A 27,448-nucleotide genomic window follows, 5' to 3' on the forward strand; every position below is an offset into this window, starting at 1 on the left:
AAAGATGAAGCTGGATTGTGCATCTGTACCTCTGAAGGTTGAAGGCCTTGGGACAGCCAGAATCTTACCTTTCAGAAAGAGTAACATGGGTTTAATGGCAGGGTTTTATTTCCAGAAACACACAGGAGGATATTAGTGATGGGAGTATGAATAACATTAAGGACTGTTGTATTTTGTATTTTGTAAAGAAAAGAAAGGTCACAGTGGAAATGGTTCTCTTGGAGTTACTTCAGAGGGTTAACATAAAATACTCCTAAGACTTGTTTTCTTACATTGTTAGCTAAGGCTGATGAAAGTATTCATTCCAGGTTATAACACAAAGGAGATTTAAACCTATTTTACTTTCAATAGCCACTCAGTGCTTGAAGCGCCAATTGATTCACATTGACTTATTTTGCCTTAATATTTGTACATGTCCAGTGTGCAAGTAAGGGACACAGATAGACTATTTTAATCCCCCACCAGAACTTCCCTCTCACGGAAGACTACTCTCAGGGTTGTCAGTGCAATGGATTATTTGCTGCAATTCATTACTTCCCATGTAACTAATAATATAGCAAAGTTGTTGATTTCTGGTGGGGAAAAAAGCTACAGGCAGAAACCAATCTATAGGTTCTCATGAATAGTTGGACAATGCTTGCCACCAATTAGTCTAGGCCAGTCTGAAAATACTGAAATAGTAGAATTTTAGGCAATAGGACAGTGTTTGTTTCTTTTGTTCATACTTTTGTCTTCTGTGCAAGCTTCTGAGTTTCTGTTCCAGGAATGCTTTTTTCACCAAAGTAGTCATGATGAGTCTCTTTGATATGCTTGAAGATAAACGTTCTGTGGTTCCTGTTGAATTAAAGCTGTTGCCAAAATAAAATGCATTTTCCAGCACTGGGCTGTGTGCATGACCATATGTGAGGTAGAGGGAAAACTGCAAATTATGGTTACTGATGTGTCCGTTGTTCAGGTCAGTTTCTCCTTGACTGTGTCGTGACTCAAGAGCAGGCTCATCCCACGGCAGTCATTGATGTGCTGTGCAGAACTTGGTTTACATCTGAACTGAAACATCAATTAGTAGTGCATGACTGCTTGCCTGTATTTTGATACTACAGCTGGGATTGTAGTAACAGTAAGAGAAGGATGCAGGAGATGGGGGTGTGATTTCTGTGAAAACCAACAGCACCACCGTCTATGACCATAGGCTTCCATTGCACAGGAAAACCTTTGCTTTTGATCTGACCTGTTGCAGCTTCTGACCATGGTGTCTTCCTTAAAGGACAAGAACAGTGTACTCATCTCAGCAGGACCCAACAGTTACACAGGCCAGGTAAGATTTTATTCAAAGAAGCAACTAAAATCAGTTTTTGCTAATACACTGTTGTAGAACGGTCAGGTTTTTTATCTCTACTTACTAACATTCACTTCAGTGTAAGGCACATGTCTGGTGGTGGTTTGAAGTGTTACGTAGTGTCCACCTACACTTCTGTCATCCTGGAACTCTGCTGCTTTCGAGCATGTTTACAAATCTTGCTTCCTAATTTGAACTGTTAAGTGGGGACGCTCCTACTGAACAGCAGTTTGCACACCTATGAAGAGGATGCACTTGGTTGTTCTTTTAGAGAGGGGTCTTGTGTGGTCTTGGGCAAGGAGTGCTGGAGGACACCTGGCCAGGCTGCAATGCAGCTCTGCTGGCATAGAGTCAGACCAGCCCAGGGAAGAGCTACTTGACAATGATCAGTTATGGTGCAAGCAGAGGCCTGGCACCTCTTGTGTGCAAAGAGCTCTTCAAAATTGCACAAACACTGGAAAAAGAACAAGTAATATAGGATTTGCACAAAGTGTCATTTATTTCCAAGACCTTTCCAGGTTGTACTGTAAAGGACACGGTTGCTTTCAAATTGGCAAAAACAGTTGCTCCATATACTCAGTTTCTAAGAGTACAAGACATAGTGAATCCTATAAACTAGTGTTGAACAAAATGTTGATGTATTAGAACTAGATTTACAGATAAACCTTAAAATAATTTTGTTTAAGTTAGTGAATTTATTATAGCCAAGCTTAACATTTGATGTCAGTGCCTGCCTAAGTAGTGGCAGGATGTTACAAATCTGCTAACCCAGGGCATCTTCCTTCCTGCCCCAGGAGCCTGTCCTGGTGCAGTCCATACTTTGGGGTGTTTCTGTCCCAGACCCATGGATGTGGGTGCTGCTTTCCCCATGGCAGGTTCAGTGGGTAGCGAGGCTGAAACATGCACCATGCACAGGCATGACAAGAGCACGTGTGGCTCTGCAGGCTGCTGGAGACAGGGCTGTGCCTCTAACACCTGCCTTCGAGCACTGTGGCAACTCACCATAATTCCCCTCCCTCGCCTGTAGGTTCCCACCCCACCATGTCTACAGAGCTCCAGAAGATCAGCACAGCTTCAAGCCTGGCAGTTTTTCTGTGCCCCCACCCTGGGCTGCCTCCCTGACCTCTGGCTGAGACACTGAATCGTCCCAGAGACAGGTTTTTCCTCCTGTTCACTGGCTAGCCCACCTGAAGGTCTGCTAGCAATTTATATATGCACATCTGGCTAGGGAAGAATGCAACCACCCGTAACTGTGGTCTCCAGCCCAGCTTCTGGCACTGAGACCATCCATCACTTGCTGACACTGCGGACCTGGACCCGAGGTCACCTGGACCTGACTTTGGTTGCTGACACTCACACAATGACCTGTGGTCCCACCAGTTGCTGGCACTGGGACCCTTGTATGATCTGAACACTATAATGTAGCGCATGTTCTCACACAGACTCACAGGATCACTGAAGTCCAGCTCCTGGCCCTGCACAGCACCATCCCCGAGAGTCACACTGTGTGCCCAAGTGCATCGTCCATTTCTTGAGCTCTGTCAGGCTGGTGCTGTGACCACTTCCCTGGGGAGCCTGTTCCAGTGCCCAGCCACCCTCTGGGTGAAGAGCCTGTTCCTAATATTCTAATATCCACCCTAAACCTCCCCTGACACAGCTTCAGGGCCTTTCCCTCTGGCCCTGTCACTGGTAAGCAGAGAGCAGAGATCAGTGCCTGCCCTCCTCTTCCCCTCAGGAGGAAGTTGTGACTGCAATGAGGTCTGCCCTCAGTCTCCTCCAGACTGAACAGACCAGGTGCCCTCAGCCACTCCTCCATACAGCTACCCCCCTAGAACCTTTACCATCTTCGTTGCCCTCCTTTGGATGGTCTCTAATAGTTTAATGTCTTTCTTACAGCGTATCTCCCAAACCCGCAGGGTACCCTGCTGCAGGTGATGGATACGTTGTTTCTGGAGGCAGCCAACACGACCTCTCCTCAGGGCACGCCCGGCCGGTAGAGGCTGAACTGCGCCCTGCAGCGCCTGACAACAACATGGCTGCTGCTTAGCCAGGCAGGGCCGTGTCTGCGGGAGGCCTGGGCGATGACAGCCAAGGACTGCGTGACTTGCTGCTCTGGGAATTAAGGTGTCACATACAGTTTTGGAGAAACAGTGGTGACAGGCGTTTCCTGCTGTGACACTGTTTTACTGGTGTGGTGGGGAGAATAGAATCCTTAAGTAGTTAGGAGAGAATCACCGACTGCCAGGGCCTGTTGCATGGGTTGCAGGTGTTTCTGCAGTTGATCTTGTCAGCTTGCTGGCTGTAAAAGCCTGTTGGAGAGTAACATGTTCCAAACCCATCTGGATACAGGCTTGGGCAGCCTGCTGTGGGTGCTGGCTTGAGCAGCAGGGCAGTCAGACAAGATGGACTGCCAGTGGTTCCAGAAGGCCTTTCTAGAATTTCGTGACGAACCCAAGATTCTAGAACTTGCGCTGGGAGGGACAAGCAGTGAAATACCACTCTGCGGAGTTCTGTACTGAGACCCTTGGCACCTATGTCTCTCCGTCCGGGTAAAGCAAGCAATGTAGAGACAAGATTGGCACAGCACAGGCTTCAGGAACTTTTGCTTGCTCAGCTATCTTAGACAGACTGCAGCTCTTGGATGAAAGTAGAGTTGTGTCAGACAAGAACCACAGCAGATAGCTGGGTAAAATTGCTCTAATGTCCAATTCTGATCTGTGTTAGTTTTGTTTGTTTCTCACTTAAAAGGAAGTCAAATCTTTGGTCTGCGTCTGATACAGAATCTTAGCTGTTGGGGCTATTGGGATAGAGTGCTGAAATCCTTTCTACTTCTCATTTTCTGCTATAGGTTTGTGCTTCCTGGAGAGCACAAACTTTTTGAAATACGATTTTTCTGAGATCACAGCTTGCTAACCTGGATGAGTACACCTGAACTCAGTGTGTTGTTTCTCTTTCCTATTATTTATCTTGTCCATCCCTGTGTCACTTTTTGTTGATCTCAGAGGCATCAGAAAAGCACAAGATTCTCCTTTTGCTCTGCTGTGAGATGAAAAACTGTCCTGAGTTCCATTTTTTTTTTAAGCAGAAAGAGCTACAGATGATGTATAGGAGATTTGTCACTGCATACTGATGAAGCTTGGGTCAGTCTCAAAGATATTTATGGCTGACATGAGTCTTTCTTTTGGCCTTTTTTTCTTTATTTACAGTGAAGAATGCGAGATCTAACGGCTCAGGTAACGAGCAGTCTGCTGCAGTTTCCAGAGGTGACTGTTCAGGCACTTGGGGAAGATGAAACCACACTAGACTCTGTGCTGTGTGGGAAGTTTTCTGGAGGTGAGCATTTTCCTTTAAATTTGGTTCTGGTATAAAGTTGTTATTGCCTGAAGCACAGGGTCACAGAATCAGGTTTGTTTTGTCAAGATGCATCAGGTTCTGATAGCACAAACAGGATCTTTTAACAATTAGAAATGCTAATATTAAACCATTCATAGAATTGAACACAGAAATTGCAACAGCCTGCTCCAATCTTGTGCCATTAAAATAATTTAGCTGACCATGCTGAGTCAATGAGCCTTCCTCAGCTTTGAATGAAATAGAAGGCAGTTTTCAAAGAAGAAATTGTGTTGTTTTGGGATGTATTTCTTCGTACCAGCTCAAGCGCTGCCCATGTATTTCCAAGGTATTTAATAGGATGCAGATGAGGACCCAGTGAGAGTTGCTGAAAGCAGCTAAGCAGATTAGCTAGCTGACTTTCTAGGTGATCTGAAGGTAGAGCTGGATGCCTGTCTGGATGTCTGGGCTTGTGTTAAGACCAGATAGAATCTTACCTACCTGACTGTAAGTGCAGTAATGGAGCTGATCCTTCTTTGAGCTTGAATGTTCTCCAGTGAAGGAACAAGTGTTAAATTCTTCAGTGAAACAACACTTGTTGAAGTGTAAAAGTTGAAATGCAGTGCCCATTTGAAGATAATTTCCTGTCCAAATCCCTGCCCAGAGTAGTCACGTGTCAAGCAAAATTCTTAAACTGGAAATGAATTGGTTTAGATGGGCTGTATTTGAAGTGTGCTTTGAGACTTGTGTTCCTGTACATATGTAGGTGTTTTCTAGCAAAAGCAAAGGCAAGTATGATGTACACGCTAGAGATCAGTCTATTGTAATCTTTATCCCAAACAGTCAACGTTCTTGAGTGCAGGAATGACAAGTACAAATGCAAAGGAACAGGGTTATTAATTTTAGGATGTACTGGTTGAGGGCTGCAGTGGGTGATTTAAAAGCATTGTCCAGAAGTAGGTAGTTCGGTCTTCCTCCCTTTGGCGCGTTTGAGGGAAAGGCGCAGTGACAGCGGCCTCGCTGTTGTTGCAGTTCCTCTGCTGGGGAGTTGTTCAGTCATGTTTCTTTTCCCTTGCAGGCAGAAGTGGCCTGGCGTGGCTGGCGTGTGGCCCTCAGCTGGAGGTGGTGAGCTCTGTGACGGGAGAGCGGCTCTCTGCATATCGCTTCAGCGGAGTGAACGAGCAGCCTCCGCTGTTCGCGTGGTGACCGAGTTTTCTTGGCAGAAGAGGACTGGACTCCTGGTTGGGTTGGAGGAAGCAGAGGGAAGTGTTCTCTGTCTCTATGACCTTGGGATCTCAAGAGTGGTTAAAGCAGTTGTTCTTCCAGGAAGGGGTATGTATCTTTTTGGGGGAACAAAGATTTTGTGTTGTTTGGTGCTGCATAATCCTGTTTGAGGAAAAGCTTTGGAATGTCTCTTTGTAGGATGTATGTTTTCTGTATTACATTAACACGTTGTCAATTAAGAATACCCAGCCAAGAGAGCCATTTTCTCCACACCCTTTTCTGCATTTTCTGTTTTAAGGCTTTAAGGAGCACCATGTTTCTGGTATTATTTTCCACGTGGATATATAACGACTGCATATTTCAGAACTGTCGCATGGTATTTTCCGAATTTTCCCGGTTTCTATGAGGCAGAAGGGCAGCATTCAGATTCAGTGAGCTGAGAAAAGTTTTCTTTGTTCTTTCCCAGAATGAGCTGGCAGTACACTAGGAGAATAGGAAAAAGCAGTGCATAGCATAGTGGAAAAATATGTCGTTTCAGGAGCTTCTACATGGAAAATAGAAGTAACCGGGGAACATTTTTGGAAGATTCTATGGAAAACTAGTAAAGATTCATTTAGATCTAGTTGTACAATGAAAAAATATCCTAAACAGAAAAGTTAGAAGCAGCAACACTTGAACCTTGGCTAATTGTGCAGCAAGATGTGTTCTGTATTTCCTCATCACAGTCACCAAGACTTGGAGCTCAAGAATCCGAGTAATCAAAATACTTTTGCTAGTCCTCTGAGCAGCAGAGAAGATTGGAGATTTAATTTGAATCATAAAAATTCTGAAAGAAAACCGAGTTTCCTAAATAACTATAGGTACTTCTAAGATTGGAATTCTTGTGTCCAAGGTAAAGGGTGGATTGTGTAGCAGATGTCCAGGCAGCGCAGTCGTAAGCAAATGCTTGATATGGGAGAGGAGAAAACTTCAGGGGGCTTAAGGGTTTGGATATTTTCCCCCACTTCTGGGGGTAAATAACCTCCCTAAAAAGATGGACCACCTTGTGATGCTCACTTCTTTGCTTTGTTTTCAGACAAACCTTTGTTGTTGCTGTAAAGCTGCCTGTTTTCATGGTGCTGCATTTGTAAGAGGCCAATCGATAGCCCCTGTTCTTCTGTTGTCCAGCTTTAGTGCAGGAGCCTTGGTGTGCTTGGGTCTCTGCTGGAGCAGTCAGTATTGTGCTGGGTGTGCTGTGGGTGCTGAAGGGTCTTCACCTTGTCCTGAGGTTGTGGGGAATGCTTGTCCTGTCCGGGAGCAGAGAGAGCTCGTGCCTCAGGCTGAGCAAGTTCCTGTTTGGTCTGTTGCTGTTGGTTTAGGCTGCCTTCTACAGTTTTCCTTCCCATCTGTGACAGTGCTGGCACGCATTTAAAATTTTTGTTGGATATTATGAGTCAAAGTGAGGACCAGCACAGATTTTACTAAGCCAGCATCTCCCTCCAAGCCTTTCTAGGAATGTTTCATTCCCATGGAAATGGTGTGTCTGCTGTGGCCCATGGCCACTGCCTTGTTTGCCTTGCAGCCCTGATTTATCCTGTGAAATGTTTGGTAAAGAGGACCTGGACTGTATCACAGTGCCGATGGGCTGTGAGCAGTGGAAGGACTAGATTTAGCTTTGTCTTTCTTACTTAAGTCCCGTACATACAGTAAAGCTTCTAGCATGTAATTGATTTCATGTGTCTTCTCAGATGTAATTATTTCTAAGTAGGAAATGGAAATTGGTAAGCTGTAAAGACAGAATGGGCCATTTAAGTGGAGAGAGCTTTCTTTCTATGAATTTCCTTTTTGCTTGGTATAATTGGGAACAATGCTTTGTTTTTAAGTCTTACGAACCTGTATTTACTTTCTTATTTCTGATGTGCTAATGCTGGCTTCACTTCTGAGTGAATTGAGCTTCCCTTCTGAGTGATTACTCTTGAGCTTGTCAGAAGAGCTTTGCTGTTGACTGCAGTTTCCCGCAGGTGACTGCCATCGAACCCATCAGCAGTGACGGCGGAGCCAGTGTGAGCACCCGGCACCTGCACCAGAGCCTGCGATGGCTCTTTGGAGTGGCAGCGGTGGCTACAGACGTTGGCCATGTCCTTCTGGTTGACCTTTGTTTGGATGATTTATCTTGCAGTCAGAATGAAGTAGAAGCATCGGGTAAGCTGCAGTTTTTAAACTTGAATTTAGAAGTAAGAAAATTTGTTTCTTTTCAAAAGCCAGCATGTACCCCAGTGAAGATCCCAGCGTGCTGACTGACTGCTGACGTTTCTGACACTGCTGATTGCAGATGGCAGTTTGGCATTGTGTGGTCCTGAACTGATCAAAAATTGGGAGTGGCTCAATACCCCTCCTGCTGTTAAGAACACCTCTTGCTGCCCAGATCCCTTTGTCCCTATGATTCTTGTCAGTGGGATGTAGGAATTTTTCCATCTGAGTCCGTGCAGCTGCCTGATAGGAAGTTGTGTCAGAGGTACCATATTTCTTGAGAGGGTTCTCCTGTTTCCATTAATGACTTTGGGCAAATTTTAGGCTTGTGTTTTGAAATAAATCTGGTTTATCAAAGCCCTGCATTTGGGTGAATGAATACTGCAATTTGTGTTTTCAGATTGTGCCCACTGTTTTGGGTATTGTAAGAGTGGTTTCAGGAGTTCATGTCCCTTCAAATAGCTTCATCATGAGGCCCAAACTCCTGATTTATAGAGTCCAAGCAGAATTTGTCTAGAAAGGTTACAGTTGTACCCAGTTTTGAAATAGGATTGAGAATACCTGTCCCATTGGAGAGTCCTTCTTTTCTCTGAATAGGTGCAGAAACAGAAATAGCAAAAAAGGTGTTGCAGAAATGGGTGTTTTGCCTGGGACAGTAGAATTAGATTATACACACTGTATAATCACATCAGTTCCAAATGCAGCTGAAGTGGCATAATACATTCATTTCTTGCCTGCTTTTATGTGTGTAGATCTAGAAGTTGTCACTAGAATTCCTGCTGAAGTTCCACAGAGAAGAGAAGCTGTGACCAGAGAAGGGAGGCATCTCTGTTTTCAATTACGAAGTCCTTCAGGAACAGCAGTATCAACCCTGTGCTACATAAGCAGAAGCAACCAGCTCGTTGTGGGTTTTTCTGATGGCTACTTGTCACTGGGGAATATGAAAACTTTGAAGAGGGCGTAAGTAATACTTTCCACTAGGTCACGCTTGGAGGTGCAGTGCTCTCAATTTTTCTGCTTCTGAAATATATTCATTTCAGAAGACCTTTTTTCTGTGAGTGGGATGTTGGCTATAACCTTGGAGTGTTCAGAAATCCTATTCTGAAATAACTCACACATGGATTAAGTGCAGCGCCTTCTCCGCAGTGGACTGGGATAGTTTTCTTACTGTGCCTGTGGATTGAGGACTTGTGGAAAGCATTGGGACATGTCAGACAGTAGGGATGTGATAGATCTGATTTTTGTAAGTCAGTTTGTTCTGTCCAGTAGTATTCAGTAAAACCAGGCAATGTGTGTATTTCAATGAGACAGGTTTTAGAAATTATTTTTCAGAACCAGTTACTGCAATTAGGGCATCCACTGAAAGGCGTCAGTATGTGAATAATGTGATTTTGGTGATTACATTTTTTAAGTGACCAGGATGAAACTGGTGAGACATGATAATTCAGTAGCTGATCTGTGCCTGAAAGCATACTTCTTCCTACATTTCACCCTTGATGGAAGTAGGGGGTTGACGTATTCCAAGGCATGGATGTACATGAACCAAAGTTTCTTTGGAAGCCTTGGAGATGAGAGTAAGAAGCATGTAAATTTATAAACAATAGAAAAATTAAGAGATTATTTCAAATCTCTGAAGAGCAATCTCACCTTTAATACTTGGCCAGATTCAGATAGGGGTTTACTTTAGCAAATCTACAGTGACTCACCAAAAATTACTGATACATAAACAGAGAGTGGAGGCATAATTAGGTGTCAGGAAAAGATTGTGAATGTACAACTGAAGTTCAGAAGTCTGGAAGAAAAAATTTGTTACAATGTCCAAGTAAAGAAATGAGAAGCTCCTTCTGTTTGGTGCTGTTTTAAATATGTTCAGATTTACTGCATTTTAAGTTCAATATTAAAGTAGGCTTCAACAATAGGAACAGTCTTTTCCCCAACAGCTGAACTGAATAATTTCTGTTCCTCTTCCTGGGGCAGTGGAGGACATGAACAGAGGTTATTGCTTTGATGGACAGAAATCTCCTCACCTTGACTGCTGCATAAAAAATAGTCACTTGCTTGACTCAATTATTTGTCTTTTCTTGTCTTTTTTTTTTCTTTTTTTGCAACCCTGTAGGCACTACACTCAGCTTGGAGGAGGGAGGATTCCTGTCTGTGCTCTTACTTTTCAAGAGCCTGAGAGTGATCTTCAAAATTGTTGCTACTTGTGGGCTGTTCAGTCTACACAACAAAGGTAAATAAAAATTACCATAACCGACTGATTTTGCTATTTTTTTTTTTTTTTTGATATTTGGACACATACAGCTGTCCCTAAAGGAGGGTAATGACAGTATTACTGGTTGCTTCATAAGAGCTTCAGAAGTCTTTGGAGTCCTTGTGTGCCAGTTCAGCTTCCCTAGCAGAAAATGAACAGTGTTCAGCAAGCAAATCAATGGTTTCCAGCTGGGATAAGGAATAAGTCAGAGTGTGGAAGGGTGCAGTGCATGCAAGAGAGGGACTGTAACTTTGGTGGGAAAGGGACAAATATACCTTCCTCTCTCAGCATCAGCAAGCTGCTTAGCCCAGCTGCTCACAGAGTGGCAGTCTTTTTAAGTTTGACTTTAAAGAAGTTTTTCTGGAGAATGCTTTACTGTGAAAAGCGATTTCCAACAATTGTAGGTCCATACTGCATATTAAAGCTTTCCAATGATATAGTTAGCATTTACCCCTGAAGCTGTTAGTGTCAAAATTTCCTGCTTTCTGTTTTACTGGCTGAATGGGACCAATTATCATGTTTTGGGAAGCAGTGTTTTTCTTTTCAGCAAGAGCATGCTCTTAAGTAAGTTTCAGCCTAGATCTAATAAAATGCTAATGAGGATTGTAAAGCCGCTTTGTAATCAAATCTCCTCATTTATACTTTTTTTCAGGGAAGGGAATGCTGTGAGTTTACATCTGTTGCAGTTAGCATTTGGTGACAGGAAACACCTGTCATCAGGACAAGTCACATATGAGGTAAGACAGGCCTATATGTGAGAGATGAAAAGATAAAGTTTCCCTGAGTATCAGTTAAGTTGGCTCTTTGTATATGAATGAAAACTGAAATTTCTAGTTATTAAAATGAAAGCCTGATGGGTTTATGGAATTATAGTGCTTTATCTTATGGAACTGTTCTTTGGTATGGTGGACATCTTGTTCAGGACAGCATCTTTTATTAAAAATTATTTTAGTCATTTTATAAGAAAGATGAGATTCTTTGCTTAGGCTTCATGTTAGTTTTTCAAAGAGATGGTTTTGATTTTTCTTAGCTGCTGTGCATGTGTATCTGTTATTTCTAAAATTCCTGAATAAAAGAGAATGGAATGTGCATGCTTTAGGGCAAATTTTACCATTTTTTCTTTTCAGTAATGAAAGACTTTTTAATCTGTTTGTTTATTTTAGACACATTTTGTTTTTATTTGTAGCATTTTCTGGAACCATTAAGAGAAAGTTTGTCTCTTCTCAGATTAGATGAATTAAATGTATAGATTGAGAATGTGTGCTTTCATGCCAGTTCATTTTAGATCTCTGAAAGTTTAGGAAGCTTGTTTTTTGTTTGGTAGTGATTTTGCTGATTTTTTAGTTTGATGTTTTGTTGGGCTTTTTTAATTGTAGAGCTGCTATTTGTCCACAATGCACACACATTCACATGTTGTATGGTAGACAGGTTGAATGAAGGCTGTACTGAAAGACAGTATTTGGGTTAATGCTTACTTAGAAAGTGATGGTGGCAGAGGTTCAGGGCCATCCTTTCTGCATATGTGTTTCTGTATATCTCAAAGCAGTTTGCTTACTCTGTAGTAGTTTGGAATCTTAAACACATTGTCCATGTTCATCCCATGTCCTCTCGATAAGGAATTGAGGGATATTTCACCCATTAGTTGCCTACAAGATTAGAGGAGGAGCTGATAAGAGCTTATGTGGTTTGAAAGAAGATTGTAAATCTCTAGGAAGTTCTCATCGTTACTAGAGAGATGGGTGTTCACTCTATTGATGTGCCTATCGATAACGTCTCGTGACAGACCTTTAGCTGCTGTAATGTCAGGTTCTGTGATCAAAACATGGAGCAAAGACTTTGTGTGCTGATGTGTTGCATTGTTTCAGATGTCTCTCTAACTGTATATTCAGGTAAAGACACCTTGATGATGCAAGGAATTCTGCAACACATTTTAGATCTAGACTAATGTTAGGGAAATGCTAGATTTTGAAAATGTGCAAAAGCCTTTACAGCCAAACTTGCCCATTATGACTTGACACTTAATTCTCTTGCATGTCAGATGTAGTTCCTATTGACAGGAAACATGCAGTATAGTAAGCATGTCAGATATTGCATTGTTTCATATTTATGAATTTATGTTTCATATTCGTATGTATGTTGTTATTTCAAACTGACCTTTCCTCTCTTCTTCATTTTTTTCCCCTAGGGTTTTAAATACTGTGTCAAACTCTTCAGTTTAGATCTCAGTGGTGGCATCTTTCCCTGGAGACGGCAGACCAGCAATACTAAATTCCTCAGCTTTCAGACCATAGAAAAACTTCACAACCATGCTGACAGAGAGGATATCATTAATGAAGGTTTGTTCTGATGTCCCTGTTTGGTTATTCTAAACTACATGATTTGGGAATCTAAGCAATGAATACTGTTCTATACTCACAATCTTGAAGTCTTAAATATTCGTCTAGCTAACCTTGTTGGGCTTATTTAAAAAAAAAACTGAGTGCTTAAGTTATGTGAGAATTCTTATCCCTCTGAACATCATTCTTTAAGGGAAAAAGTAGGTTTTATTTTATGTTTGCTGGGATGCTAGAGCAGTGTATGGGGTCATCTGCATAATGCTGGTCAGTCAGCTTGTTCTGGCAGTTGTCTTCATTGAACAGTAATATCATTCTGTCTATTGCTTAGGAGTGTTGCCTGATTTTTTTTTTATCCTGCTCAAACCTCTGGCTGCATCTAGTGAATCTAGTTCCCCAGGGCTCAGAACTGGGGCCAGTCCTGTGAGATGTCTTTATCAATGATCTGAATGAGGGGATCGAGTGCACCCTCAGTAAGTTTGGGATGACGCCACCCTGGAGAAGTGTGTTGATCTGCTGGAGGGTAGGAAGGCTCTGCAGAGGGATCTGCACAGGCTGGATTGATGGACTGAAGCAAATTGTATGAGGTTCAGACTCCTCTTGCAATGCTACAAGCTTGGGAAAAAGTGGCTGGAAATGTGCCTGGTGGAAAGTACCTAGCAGTTCTACATGACAGCTGGCTGAACATGAGCCACCCCACCACATTAAAAAACCCCAAATCCCCAAAATAACAACAAGAACCTTTTCTGTCTCATTTTTATCAAGTATGAGGCATGGCGAAAAACTGTTAGTTTTCTGATGGTTTCTAATTAGATTTTATTCAGAACCTGCTCAAGTTAATTTCTAGGCACACATTAGCTTCTGTTGGATGTGTGTTGAGGCTAGCAGTGAAGTTGTCTTCTGAATTGTGAAGGTAATTTTTCTACGCAAAGGCAGTTTCAGAAGCTGACAAAATGGCACAGAAGCTCACAATGAGACATAGCAAAGCGTGTGAGGATCCCTAAATGGTAGTGATGAACTGAAGAGAGAACAGAGAAACATTTTGCTCAACATACGGCCTTCTTTTTGTTCCTTGCTCTATTAGAGTAAATGATATTCACGTACTTTGTTTTACATCTAGAGAATGTGTCACGTTGCGCGCCAGCTCAAAGAGAGCCTGGAGGTCTAGCCGCAACCTGACTGGTCCTAGGCAGTCCACACAAAAAGAGAGGACGCAGGAGAGAATGAGCTCCTCACCCGAGGGAGCTGTCTCCAAGCAGGGTGTGAGGGCACGCAGGTGGAGGCAAAGAAGTAGAGAGAAGGGACTCCTCGTGTAGGTTCCATGCAGAAGGTTTAGTCACACGAAAGGGTAGGGAGAAAGAGCCAAGGATCTGAGGGTGTCCAGGAATTTTATAGTGGGGCTAGGAAAGGCAGGGATAAGGGATACAGCCAATGGGATATGGGATAGGAGGCGGGGTTGAGAGCAAGGGAACCAATGGGATTAACACATAGGCGGGACTAAGGGAAGGAGCCAATGGGGTGTCGAGTCTAATAGAACTTTCTAGAACTTACATTAACTTAAGGGAAATAAATATACATAGACTTAAACATAAAATGGGGTGGGGAAAACATGGACCAATCTTACAAAAATATGTAAACTGTGGAACTGGGGGGATTTTGGGCTCTCACCCTAACTAGAGTGAGGCATTAAGCTTTGGTGCCTGACCACCACAGCTTGGTGTCAGTTGTATTCTCAGAGCGTAGAGTGGCCACTTGTACTGTCACAAGAATGCATTGTCCCCAGAGAACACAGAACATTCTGCTTATTGGGAGAACTAGAATAGAACATTGGGAAAGTTTTATGTTAAAATTTCTATTCCAGTTTCCTGTTTGTATTTTTAAGTATTATTTATTTAGTCTGATAATTTTGTTCTTTTACTGTGACTCGTTAGACTTCGTATATATCAATCATGCTAGCTGAGTGATACAACTGTATGAGATAATTTACAAGTGTGCTTTCTAAAAACAGCAATCTGTGTTCCTAGCATGTTTTTTCCCCAAATTATTCACACAGCATGTAAAACCTAAGTAATTAATAATTGTGTATTTGATTTTGTTAGGAACAAGTATAATTTGAACAAGAAAAAGATGCAGTATGACTGAAACATATTGCAGAGATGGTTGCTATTCCATATTTTTTTTATTATTCCTGGTAAAGTGTTGTACTTTGTGAGTTTCATGAGAGCAAATATCTCATATTTTCTACAAGAAGAAACAATGTCTTTTCTTTGACAGTAATCTCTCCTGACACCAGTGTATCAATCTTCAGTTGGCAAGTGAATACCTATGGTCAGGGAAAACCATCTACTTACTTGGGTGTGTTTGACATCAATCGCTGGTATCATGCTCAAATGCCAGACTCACTGAGGTAGGTTTTAGTTAAGTTGCTTTCAATATCCCTACAAAGGATTAATTTGAAAGTCTCTGTTGAGCTTATGCACTTGTTTTCTTTAAGGCCAGAAGAATTCCGTCATGATTGCCCCTATTTTGCACTGTGGTCTCTGGATCCTGTAATAAGCATGACTTCTCCAAATCTCATTTTGGATATTCTGGTACACGAGCGTAGTCTAAGTCGGGGGGTTCCTCCTTCTTATCCACCACCTGAACAGTTTTTCAATCCAAGCACCTATAATTTTGGTAGGTATTTCAGTGCTTTTCATTTGAATAGTGACAAGCTTCAGTTGAGGTCAAATGCCACTTAGGGGTTCTCCTTCTTGTTCATTGTTTGTCACACAAAAACCAAACCAAGCAACCCCCACAAACCTTCTCCAACCTGGTTACCTGTCCTGACAAGGTATTTAGCTTGTGCAACATATCTGACAGGCTGCTGACTTTTGGGTTTTGGGGCTTCTGTAACACAGCCTGGGAAGGGGTGATGGTCATAAAATGAAATGACTTGGAGCTGAGGCCCAAAGCACAGCATCTGGGTGGCACTGGAGCTTAAGTTTCTATGGTCAGACAGTAACTACTTTTTAAAGAAAGTTTGTAGGTGATCTGCTGAAGGCAAGGGCTGCTCGAGGTTTGTCTTTCCAGAGGGCACTATTGAAAAAGCACAAACTGGTGATAAGGTAACAATGTCTGTCAAACGTTCTTGTTTCTGCAGATGTTACGTGCTTGCTCAGCTCGGGAGTTGTTCACATGACTTGCACCGGCTTCCAGAAGGAGGTGACTTTTTTGCTGTATCTCTGTTGAGACTGTCCAGAGATGAACCTTTTCAAGCTTCTCTCTTGCAGTGCTTTGAGTGTCAGAGACCACTTTATGCTCACACAGCCCATCCACATGCATAACTGCAGTCACATCCTGCCAGTTTCATGCAAATAGTGCTGTTCTAGGGAGGCAGAGCAGGGATTGAATGGCTGGAAAGGAATGCAGCATTGCTGTAGTAGGAAGAAAGGGTGTGGTGGAAGTTGGGGAAAGCATTTTCTTCTTGGTACTGTCTGCACAGCGTGGAGTTAGGGTATGGACCCCGATGAACTTGAGAAAGGAGGACAGCATGGAGAAAGGGAGAAGTTATTTAACTGTTTCAGAATTATTAAGGAAATGCATGTTTTTTCTCCCAACCTTGGCCAAATTATAACTTCTGAGCCACTGCACAGCTTGTGACAAATCCTTTCAAATTAAGTTCCAGCTCACTAAATATACCCATGTAAATCATCTTTGGCACAAACAAGCACAGAAGTGTGATTTAAAGTTGTGTGTTAGTTTTAACTTCTACAGAATATAATTTGTGTCAGGGAAAATACCAGGGCTCGAGTATTGACAGACAGGCTGGAAAATACTTCCTTTAGCATTGCAAGGGTTAGTGTTTTCTTTTACAGGATACTGTCTATAAACTGAAACTGTTAGTTTGTCTGTTGTTTTTACGACAGAGCCCTAGTGATTGAATGCTGTCTTAAATCTGTGTGTTTTGATTGATGTTTCAGACCTTGAAGTTCTTGAAGAAATCTGGTCCTTTAATAAGTGAAGCCATTCGTGACAGCTACACTCGGTGTCTTGTAGCTGGCTTGCTGTCTCCAAGACTGGTTGATGTCCAGCCATCCAGTTTGAGTCAGGTGAGTGTACACTGGGGAATCCAGGGGGAATACATCCATCTTATCTGAAGGCTCTAGAGGCTATAAGACCATGATTTTTTTATTACAAGTTGCTCTGACAGGCAGGTTTTGACATTAGGTAGCAGAAGTAATAATATTTTTAGATCCAACCTTCTGACTGGGAACAGCCCTAAGAGGTCTGTCTTTAGTGACCTGTGTGTTAATTCCGTGCCCCAGGTACTCACGCGGAAGCATGCAGTCAGTGCTGGGCATGTGCATCAGAGAGCAGCTTTCCCTAGGAACAGCCTTTATCCTCTTCGTGTCTCAGAGCCTTGGTTGCAGTGTACTAGGTGGCAGAGTGGCCTCCCTCAGATGTGCACTATTGCGAACACCAGCTTGCTGCACTAGACATCATTTGCTTCCAAGGAAGTGCTGACCAATTACAATTGTCATCTTACCAGACAATCTCATTGCCAGTTCCCCTCATTTTCTCTTCATCAGTAGGTTTTTCTGCACCCTCTCAAAAGTGATCTTATCTCTGTAGCCTTTGTCTTCAGCTGTGGTGGCTTGATTTCCTCCTCTTAGAGTGCCCTCTTGCTGCAACAACTGCATCACCTGTATCTTTCAACACTGCTACGTTCTGTCTGCCACCACAGTGGTTTCACACCCCTCTCTCACGGGTTTTCCATTTGTGGTGCAACGAACTTTGTCTCATCTGAAGAGTTTCCTGAAAGAAGGAGCCTTTGTGATGAACAACCCATCTTTCTCCAGGCAAGGGCAAAGCTAAAGGGTTGGATGGTCATCATGGAGTGCAGCAGTAAGCATTAGGAAGGGGAGAGCAGTCTTCCTCCTGCCTTCATCTTCCTGTCTGTAGGCTTCTTCACCAAATGTGGAAATGTGTTAGGGAAAATAACATTTCTGCATAGTGGGGTAGCTAAAACAAATTTGGCAAGCTGACCCAGCCCAGAGAATGTTTATTTTTCAAGCCTGATGTAGGCTCTTACATTCTGATTAGATGTTCTGATGTCAACTCTGGTGTGAAATTACTTGGGAAAGCAAGACATTTTATGATGACCTTTGCTGAACTGTGATTATATTGTTCAGAGACTGCATTGAGCAGGGATTGCTTTTGAATACTAGAAAGAAAAATTTCAGAATTAGGGTCAAGAAGCTTGGAATTTTGTTTGGTACCCTAAGAGGTAGTTGGCATGTTTCCTTGCCTGAAATGCATTTTCAGAAAACAATGGAAATATCTGTATGTCTTTTAATATGTAGAAATTGCTCTTAAATGTAATGTTTTTACCTAGAACACAAACTTTTTGATTTGTTTAAAAAAAAATAGAGGGAAGAAAAAATGAAAAATCGTATGCAGGATCATTTCACCTGAAAGAAATGTCTGAACACCAGCTGAAATAAGCTTATTTGCCGTGTGTGTGCATGCCTGTGCATTATCCTTCTCGAGGATTGCCATGGCATTAGAATACAGAATTTGAACAGAAATTTCTGCCTATTGGAACTGAAATGTTTCCCTTCTTTATGGTACTTTAACAAATTGTAGCTTAATGTTTTGGCTGTCAAAGCTGCTTCATGTCTTGCTGGTCTTGGGAGCTGCTTGGCCTCAGCTTCACTGTTTCCATGCAAACACAGTTGTGTTTGCTCTGTCCCCTTCACGTGTTCCTGATGGCAAAGGGGGGTGCCCAAAGTGCATCATGGGTGTGAGCAGAGGATGTTACTGCAAATAGTTAACTGGGACTCAGTAAATGGAGACTGAAACCCCAAGGCACAGAAATAGAGATTAACATTAGCCTGTGTGAGGTTGAAATGTCAGAGGAAAACTTTCCTGTGTTCCTCAAACCAGCAATCAGTCCAGCCCGTGGCTGGAATTCAGAAAGAATCAAGAATCGGGAATTAGTTGCGTTTGCACCAGTGGACTTTGTGATGTCTGAATGAGTATCCAGTTAGAAACAAACACTTGTGTCGATGGCTCGGGAATGAAAAGTAGGTGAGGTTGTGATTTGCTTTTGTCTGTTGTGCTTAGGAGGAGCAGTTAGAAGCGGTGTTGTCAGCTGCTGTGCAGACAGGTTCTTTAGAACTTCTGACGGGATGCATTAAACACTGGACTTCTGAAGGTAATGCTGCTTCCAGTGTTTTTATGTTCTGTCTGTTTTGGTGAGAAATTGTGGCTTCACGTCCTTTTTGTTTTCTCTTTCTACAGAGCAGCCAAGTTCTGCTGTAAATTTACGGTTTGTTCTTGAGTGGACGTGGAGCAAAGTGATCTGTACAAAAGATGAACTGGACCAAATATGTGAGTACTGGTGTGGTCGTTTTTGAAAGCTCAGGTCATTCTTTGTAGTGGATCCTATTCAGTAATCTGCCGGTATATGGTACTGCTTCTTTAAGTGTTCTCTAAGTGTTGTGTGGTTGTTGAAGTGTCCTCTGGAAGTCTGCAGTTGCTCTGCTGACTGATGATTTGATATTCATCCTTGACAAGGTGTTCCGCTGTTTGACGGCTCCTGCAACTTCATTGACCCCCAGACACTACAGTCCCTTCAGCACTGCCAGCTGCTTCTGAGCAACCTCAGCACAGTCCTGAACTGTTTTCTAACAGAAGCCCGAGAGCTTACTGAGAAAGGTTGGTGAAAGCACTGCGAAGCCTTGGGTCCGTTTGTTAAGGTTTGGAAGGATGCTTGGGTTGTAACTGTGGAGACAGGAGCTGCTGTTGTTTTGGATGGCTGGGAGAGTGTCAGATTGAGCTGGGAGGAGGGGCTTAAGTCTGAGAAGCTGGGACTGTGATTTAAGATGCTTTGAGTTCAGGGCAGCAGCTTGTTGTGGAGGTCATGAGGCTGGGTAGGGGAGGCTGCATTGCTTCAGCAGTGAGCTGAGTAAGCACCTGGGTGGCACTTACAGCAACTGAGTGTGGCAGTGCTGAGAAGTGTTCCTAGTTCTTAGCTCGTGATCGATAGCTGTGTGCAAATTGCTGGAAGATATAAAGGAAGCTGAAATGAGTAATGTGTAAAAGCAAGTTCCTTGATTTATTTTGGCTTCTGATTTTATTAATTGTTGTTGGCATATTGTGGGCAAAAGAAGACACTCCCTTTGCTGAAGTAACAATCTCTGCTACACGGGAAACAAATGTCTTTTTCCTGAGTAAATCTAATTGATAAGGTTTGGGTTTTTTTAAATTTTAATTTTTAGTGAGTCTGTTTCTTTGTAGTGCTTGGTTTCTTTTGGGGGTGGGTGAATGGTGTTTCGTTTTTTCAAATTCAGAAGTGATCTGGGGGGACAAATACAAGTAAAAAGAGTTCCACCATGTTTTTTTAGGCTTTCTATTTGTTCTGCTGAAGGGAGTTTTGTAAAAAGGAGAGGAATTGCAATATCCAAATAATCTTTTGCCTTTTTTTCAGGTTTTACAGACTTGACAAATAAGCAGGTGGTAACCAGCCTCATTTCTTTGTATGCACAAGTGGTGATCTGGTTCTGTCGATCCAGTCTCCTGCCTGAGGGTTTAGGTAAGCAGAACCTGTATTGCCAGAACACTTGTTTTGAGAGTAAAAGCAGTACCTGCATGTTTGGAACCTTTTGTGTATTGCTGGAGGTGAAAATACACCTTGGAAATGCTCTGAAATTAGACACCTTATAAATTCCATTGTCAGCCTTAATTGTCTGACAGATGCTCACACGACACATTCAAAAACCATTCCAAACCGACAAAAGAGTTGTTTATTTAGGAGCGACCTGAGCTTACTTTGCGTGCTCTGAATGCTGCATCAGCTGCAAACTTGAAACTGATCTTGAGACAAGAAGAAGTAGTTGAGCCTTTTATCTTAGTTCTCTTTTAGCAAAGGCAGAAACATGGATTCTTTGAGAGTTGGAGGTTTCTTGAGGTTGTGTAGTTTCTGTCTGTCTAGTCCAAAGTTGTAGTTGAAAAACGTGGTCTTACTTCTTTAACTTGCTTTTACTTTATCACCTGTAGATGACCATATGCATTTGTCCAGACCTTTCTACAATTACCCTCTGATTCAGAGCTACTATACGGGTCACCGACAGAAACTCCAGCGCTTATCAAGGTAAGACTTACAGGAAATCTCTAGAAAGCCTGCACTGTTAGTTAGACTGGGTGAGCATGGTTACTTTGGCAGTTAAAACCCTTTGTCTGCACTTCCTTGGCATTCCACATAACAGAGCAGGAAAGCAAACCTGGAACCCAAACAGTCACTGCAGCTCTTCTCTTGATTTCTGCTTTGGACTGCCTCATTAATTCATTGTGACCTAAGGAGCATCTTTCCTCCGTGTCAGAAATCTGTGACACCGAGAGGCTGGAATGAGTGTTTTCCTCTGTCCAAACCCTTGCTCTCTTTTGTTGCAGAGGAAAGTGGGATTCTGACTGTTTGATGATTGATGGAATGGTTTCCCAGCTGGGAGAGCAAGTTGAGAAGTTGTGGCAGAGAGATGAAGGCGGCACTGGGAAATACCCACCTGTCAGTTTACACGTGAGTGTTCTGTTCACTGAAAACCCCAGCAGCAGCAGCAGCAGCAGTCCCCTAAAGCCAGGGATTCTGAAAGACAGGAGCATTAGAAAACCTTTTCATCTTTCATTTCAGGCACTGCTGGATCTCTATTTGCTAGAAAGCATTGAAGAAAGTGACAAACATGCAATTGTATCCTTTGCAGATTTTGTTGTTACCTCTTCAGTGTGTGCACATGAATGTTCTTCCACGTTTGTCACCAGGTGTTTTTCGCAAAGTCTTTTCTGATACAAGAAAATATGTTCCCTAAAATATTCAAGATAAAATCCTCCCTTAGTTTTTCTCAAAATTCAACACAGTTTATAATTTTTTAAAGCACTCCTATATGTAGCAAAGGACTGTGAGTTAGAATGGTGCCCTGAAATGTGCTGCTTCAGAGCAAAAGGATTTGTAACAGTGGTTTTCCAGTAGCTGATTTTTGCCAAAATCATTTGTCTCGCAGCCCAGCTAACAATATTTGCTTTTTTGTGTGTGTTAGAAGTGCAGGCACACAGAATAATAAAGAGGGAGGAGAGAACAGTCATTGGGCAGAAACCTAATTTTTGAGCTGCTGGAACATGCAGGCTTGCCTTTGTTGGCTAAACCATGAGGGGAGCCTGGAGAGCAAGGGGGTTAAAAATGGTTGTAGTATTCCAGGGCTGCTTTACTAGAACACGTCCTTAACAAAGGATGTCAGAAAGGGAAGATGAGACATTGAGTGAGGGATCCACATACAGTTTTAAACACAGTTTCAATCAGACAGTGCTAAGTTGCATTGTAAGGGTACCATAATTTGTGGTTTTTTGTGAAGTCAGGAAGTGAGGAAAACAAAACAGCTGTAGAACTTGTTTTTTTAATAATTAAGCATTGGATGTTCAAGTGTTTTGGATGTCCAGCTGGTAGATTAACTGACTGAAGCAGGAGCCTGAGTTTATAACAGCAGTATTTAAATATGCAATATCTGCCTTTTTGATTTCCTTACAGAAATCCACAAGTGTTTCTCTGGCTGTTTATTCAGAATGTTGATTTGTGGTTAGGACGTGACTATCGATACAACAGGCTGCAATACCTTAAAATGGCGAGATCAATACATTAGGGTGTTCTGCTTCCTACCATTTTCATATTACTATGTTTTGCTAAATGTGATAAATTTTTGGCCTTAGCAATTTATTCACCTTAATTAGATACTCTCAGACAATTTACTTGCTGCTGGACATCATGCATTCCTTTCCAAATAAAACAGAAACTTCGATCGACTCCTTTCCAACTGCCTTTGCTATTCCTTGGGGTCTCGTTAAGCTTATTCAAGGGTTTTGGCTTCTAGATCACAATGATTATGAAGTAAGTATGAAACAGTTGAGTTGGACATTGCAGTGCAGAGCTTTAATCAATAAAAGTATTTTTAAAGATTGGTACTTAGGAGCTGTTGAAGCATTAGAAACTTTTTTGTAACACAGCTCTGACATCTTGGGCAATAAGTCATGATTTGAAATTTTGCTTTAACTACTTTGACAGGAAATTGATTAAAACAAAGGCATAATCAATTTTATTAATTTTAATATTTAAATGTTCAAAGCCATCTATGGTTAGGTTTTCAGCAGACTGGTTGGGCACTGTTTCTAAAAGAGTGTTTTGGGTACTTTTAACTGTGGAAACTGTGCTGCAAGTAGCAGCAAGATTTGAGACAGAAGACTGCAGAAGTGACTTTTCAACCTGTTCTTCTGATGCTGAAGGTTGTTCTTTACTTGTCACCATGTCAATAGAATCAATTTGTTGGTCGAGTAACTTATTATTTCATATATTTATAAAAAGCAATGTTTGTCCACAGACTTTTGTTAACTTAGAAAAATCTGAATGTTCCTCTTAAAGCATTCACTTTGTTCTGTCTGGCTTGATTCCTTCTTTTCTGCAAATACTGAAGAACTTTTATTGATGTGCCCTGGATCAAGCATTTTGTTAGTTAGACATCTAAGTTTGTTTAACCCCCCTCCAGCCTTGCTGAAGAAAGTTTTGCCCGTGTTTGTTGCACGGGTTTGTGAGTCTGTGGTAATGAAGCTGCTCTCAACTTCTCCAGAATTCCCTGGCCCTGCTCTTCCATCCAGCTACAATCAAGACTGTGTCATGGCAACACATGAGGATAATTCAATCCCTCATGTGCCAGGGAGAGCACAGGCGAGCCCTCAGGTACATCCAGATGATGAAGCCGTCGATGTCCAGCAGCAGTGAAGTGCGGCTGTTCCTCACCGTGTTATTGTCCAACAGGTAAGGAAATCTCTCCTGCCGTTTTGGCATCCGCATGTTGGGAAATGTGGAGAACTGATGCTACAAATGGGGCTCCCCTCCATTTCCATTTGATCCATTTGATCTTTGAATGAATAGCATCACTGTGGGGCATCTTGGTGGCTCTAGTGTTCCTATTCCTTTCCATGTCCAAAAACTTACCTCCAGGTGCATGGTGGAGGCTTGGGGTCTGTTGCAGCAGCACACCACGAAGTTAACCGTAGAAGAGCTGCTCAAGCACATGTATGAAATCTGTCAGGAGATGGGGCTCATGGAGGATTTGCTGAAGCTGCCCTTCACAGACACGGAAAAAGTGAGTTTGGAGAAGAAACAAAAAAATCTTAATCGTCTCTGGCAAGAGAAGAGGCAGAATTGTAGTAGATGTTTGAAACGTGTTCTTTCTCACAGGAGTGTTTGGAGAAGTTTTTACAGACCAATGCTGGTGTTCAGAATCGTGAGTTCCTTTTAGTCCACCATCTGCAGCGTGCCAACTACATCCCAGCGCTCCAGCTGAATCAGTCCATGAAGGCCAATCTGACGGTAAGGGTAGACATCCCGCTGAGTGTGCAGGTTTCGGTTGGTGTGACTAACCACTTTTGATAGTCCTCAATAAAAATCCTGCTTTGGCTTTATACCATTCTTTGAAAGACTAGGAATAAGTTCCTATGTGCAAAGTTACAGCTGAACCTAAAAGCTGTCTGAAATAATTTTACTACTTCAAACTGCCGTGTAAATTTATAAAATGTTGCAGACCATGGTTGACTCTACTTAAAGTTTGTTTGCATCTTAGGAATAAATGTGTATCTTTTTTACCATCCCATCTTTTCATTCAGTTCCTCAAATCCCTCTGTTATGTATGGCTTAGACTATGGAAGTTACTTGTGTCACTTTTTTCTGTGGAATAAAGAATATGTTGTATGTCACTTCCTGTATCTTGCTTTTCTAGCTGAGAACAGTCTGGATGCTTGACAGGTAAAATACATGTAGTGGGGTTTAGTTGTGATTTTGGGTTTTTTATTTTCTCAAACCACTTGTGTTTCATGGTACCAATTTTATGACATAAATTCTAACCTATGTTTCTCAAAATATCCAGATTAAATTTTGTGTTATGTGAACTTCTCTTAGGGCTCTCTGATACATGTGTTGTTTTTTTAAAAGTATATTTTTCCAGTAAATCCAACTTACAAGGTAGTCTTGGAAGGTTTAAGTCCTGTGTGTGAAAACTGTGTTCCAGAACAGAAGGTGTGTGTAGGTAGATTTTCTTAACTCGTTTTAATTTCTCATCATTTTGTCCAACATAATTTGCAGTTGCCCTGTGTATTCAGTCATCTCAGACATCTGTATTTCAGGATAACCAGGGGACAGCCTGCTCTTCCATAAGCCATTTGAAAATTGTAGGTGTTAACAAGTGTATGAGAATGAGGCTCTGCAGAGTGCCACAGTTCTTTTAACTAGGAGTTTTATGTTCTACTTTTATTCCAGTCTTCTTGCACTTAGCTAAAACTACCAGGTGAACTTGATGTGTGCTCCTGGGTGGCACTTGCTGTGTGCAGCAGAGGTGTTCTCCTGTAGCTGTAGAGCAAATTTAGGCCCTAGTCAGAACGAGCAGAGATAGTTCTGTGCAATGAACTTCTTGTAATTGTTAACGTCGTGCTTTACACATTTCCGTTGTCAGAATGACCGTGATCCTCACCTGAGAGAGAGAGCAGTTGCCAGAAATTCTCTATTAGACCAATATGGCAAGGTGCTTCCCACAGTTCAAAGGAAGCTGGCAGTAGAGAGAGCCAAGCCGTACCGTTTGCCTTCATCAGTCTTAAGAGAAGGTAATTTTAGAGAAGGGAAATACGATGTACAGCCGGCCATCACTTTGATTACACAAGGCTGATATTTTTCCCTCTTGCTTTACAGTGCCAAGGCCAAAGCCTTTATCAACAGTAACAAGGCAGGGTAATGCAGGAAATGTGCACCCAAGAACAAGTTTCATCACTAAAGTACTGTCCAGATTTAAAGAAGCATGGCTAGGAAACAAGAAAACCAATTTTTCAGAATATAATAAGTAAGCAGCCTTTTAACAAAGTTTAGCCTTGTGCTATGTGTTTGAGGGGATAGAGAGAGAAAAAGGAGAGAAATCTGTTTGAACTATGTTAGTGTCTTGGTGGGAAGGTACACGTGAATACAGCTTTGTTTTGCTTTTTTGCACATGAAATATATAACATTTGAGACACAATTCCTCGTAAGTGCTATTTGGAGAGACTTATTTATTTCTCATATTATAACCTTAGTAATGCAAATACATGTATTTACATTATGGTAAATGTGCTTACAGAGTTTAAGACAGCTGAAACTAAAGCTTTGACTACTACCAAGCTGTTGGTGTATAGACTTTGACAGACAAAAAGAAGTGCCTGTCACTTCCATGTGGGCCTAATATATCACCCCAGCAGTGAGGGTTCACCTGTATTTCTTGTTCACTGAATGTTTCCGTTCTGCATCATCTGAGATGATCACAGCATGATTTTTTTTTGTTTATTTTATATTCCTAGTTTAAATTGTGTGTTTTAACAGGTTACTGGATTTGGTGGTTCGTCCTGTTCCTTCCCGCTCTGTGGCACAGGATGAGAGCCAGCAGTCCCCATGCAGAGCTTCTACTTCTTCCATGGCATCCAGCCCCCTGAGATCAAATACACATCGCTCCAGCTCCCAAAAGAATCTTCCAAGAGCATCAGAGCTGAATTTACTGGAAACTCCTCTTACAAATAAGGTTTGTATTTTAAGAAGTCAGTAGCAACCAACCAAACCAAAAGCTGGTGAGCTTGGTTTAAAATGAAACGCCCCTGGATTAAAATTGTGAGGTATTTTTAGTATGCATGTGGTTATTGTATACACAGTCCTTTTCAAAGCAGTAAAATGGGAACAGAGGGAAAGTTTAATTTTCAGTTATTTGCAGTGGTCACCTTGTCCCACAGCTTTGAGAAATACGCTTGTTTTTATTGAATGGAACAAAGTAAGTTGAACGTGGACTTTTTGATCTATACTTAGCTACTTAAAGATAAAATTTGTGGCTTAACCATGTCAGTATTTAAGTGCTGAGTAGCTTTTTATAGTTTGATGTGGATTTCTACAACCAAGAAGTGCATGCATCACTCTTAATCCAGTCACATGAATGGCAGCTAAGCAATGTCAGTGATCTCAGTCTCTGTCAGATTCAGTGCTGACTCTGTAGTTTTACTACTTTTGTGTTAAACTGTTACCATGCAAGGCGGTAACACCTGGTTCTGATCTTTTTGCCCTTGCCTACATGAATGAAATCATTGCCATCTCCTTAAATTATAACCTTTTTCTTGTTATGAAATATCATCTATACTATTGAACTTCTCCTTTTTAACTCTTTCAATACTGTAAGATATTTCTGAGCTAGGAAGACCTGAACACTGCTAGATGAAGATATGTAGGTATTTTTACAGCACTGTCCCTTCATCTTATGTGCAGATTGATTAATTAGTGCAGAACTAAGTTGTGGCTGTTGCTTTGTTGACAGGCATCTGGAATACAGTAACTGAAAGTGCTGCCATATGGAGTAATGGTTGTGTGCCTTTTAAAAGAGCAGCACAGAAATTCCAAATTACTGGGATAGGAGATAACAGTGCAGATAACAAGATGCTAGATTTTTGTTTCTTCAGGAAATTAATTTGAAAAATAACCTTTCTGTTGTCATGACTGAGGCTTTAAGCATTGGGGAGCCAATTGTATTTTACCCTGTCCGAGGCAGAGTGGGTCACTCTGGCTGTGGAGCAGTGCAGAGGGCACTGCATTGTGATGGTCACTGCTGGTTACATACACACCTTGTGTTGGAACACTGCTGCCTGGTCATGGGCAGTGGGAAATGG

At 42.0% G+C, this 27,448-nt stretch overlaps 1 protein-coding gene across 1 annotated transcript; it reads left to right on the forward strand.

The window, feature by feature from the left end:
* Positions 1 to 4,542: 4,542 nt before the first annotated feature.
* LOC116441082 (protein ELYS-like) lies at positions 4,543 to 25,657 on the forward strand. Its single transcript, XM_032102620.1, is given in 25 exon segments — positions 4,543 to 4,669; positions 5,745 to 5,855; positions 5,858 to 5,998; positions 7,892 to 8,071; positions 8,872 to 9,079; positions 10,236 to 10,352; positions 11,026 to 11,110; positions 12,559 to 12,709; positions 14,981 to 15,113; positions 15,201 to 15,382; positions 15,849 to 15,910; positions 16,669 to 16,797; positions 18,815 to 18,905; positions 18,992 to 19,081; positions 19,268 to 19,408; positions 20,181 to 20,285; positions 20,750 to 20,843; positions 21,143 to 21,266; positions 21,378 to 21,434; positions 22,476 to 22,622; positions 23,356 to 23,543; positions 23,730 to 23,874; positions 23,970 to 24,101; positions 25,237 to 25,384; positions 25,470 to 25,657. Coding segments are annotated over 25 exon segments (3,234 nt in total). The 5' UTR covers positions 4,543 to 4,548; the 3' UTR covers positions 25,622 to 25,657.
* Positions 25,658 to 27,448: the final 1,791 nt, after the last annotated feature.

The sequence above is a fragment of the Corvus moneduloides genome, chromosome 3, assembly GCF_009650955.1.
Source record: "Corvus moneduloides isolate bCorMon1 chromosome 3, bCorMon1.pri, whole genome shotgun sequence".
Classification (NCBI taxonomy): Eukaryota; Metazoa; Chordata; class Aves; order Passeriformes; family Corvidae; genus Corvus; species Corvus moneduloides.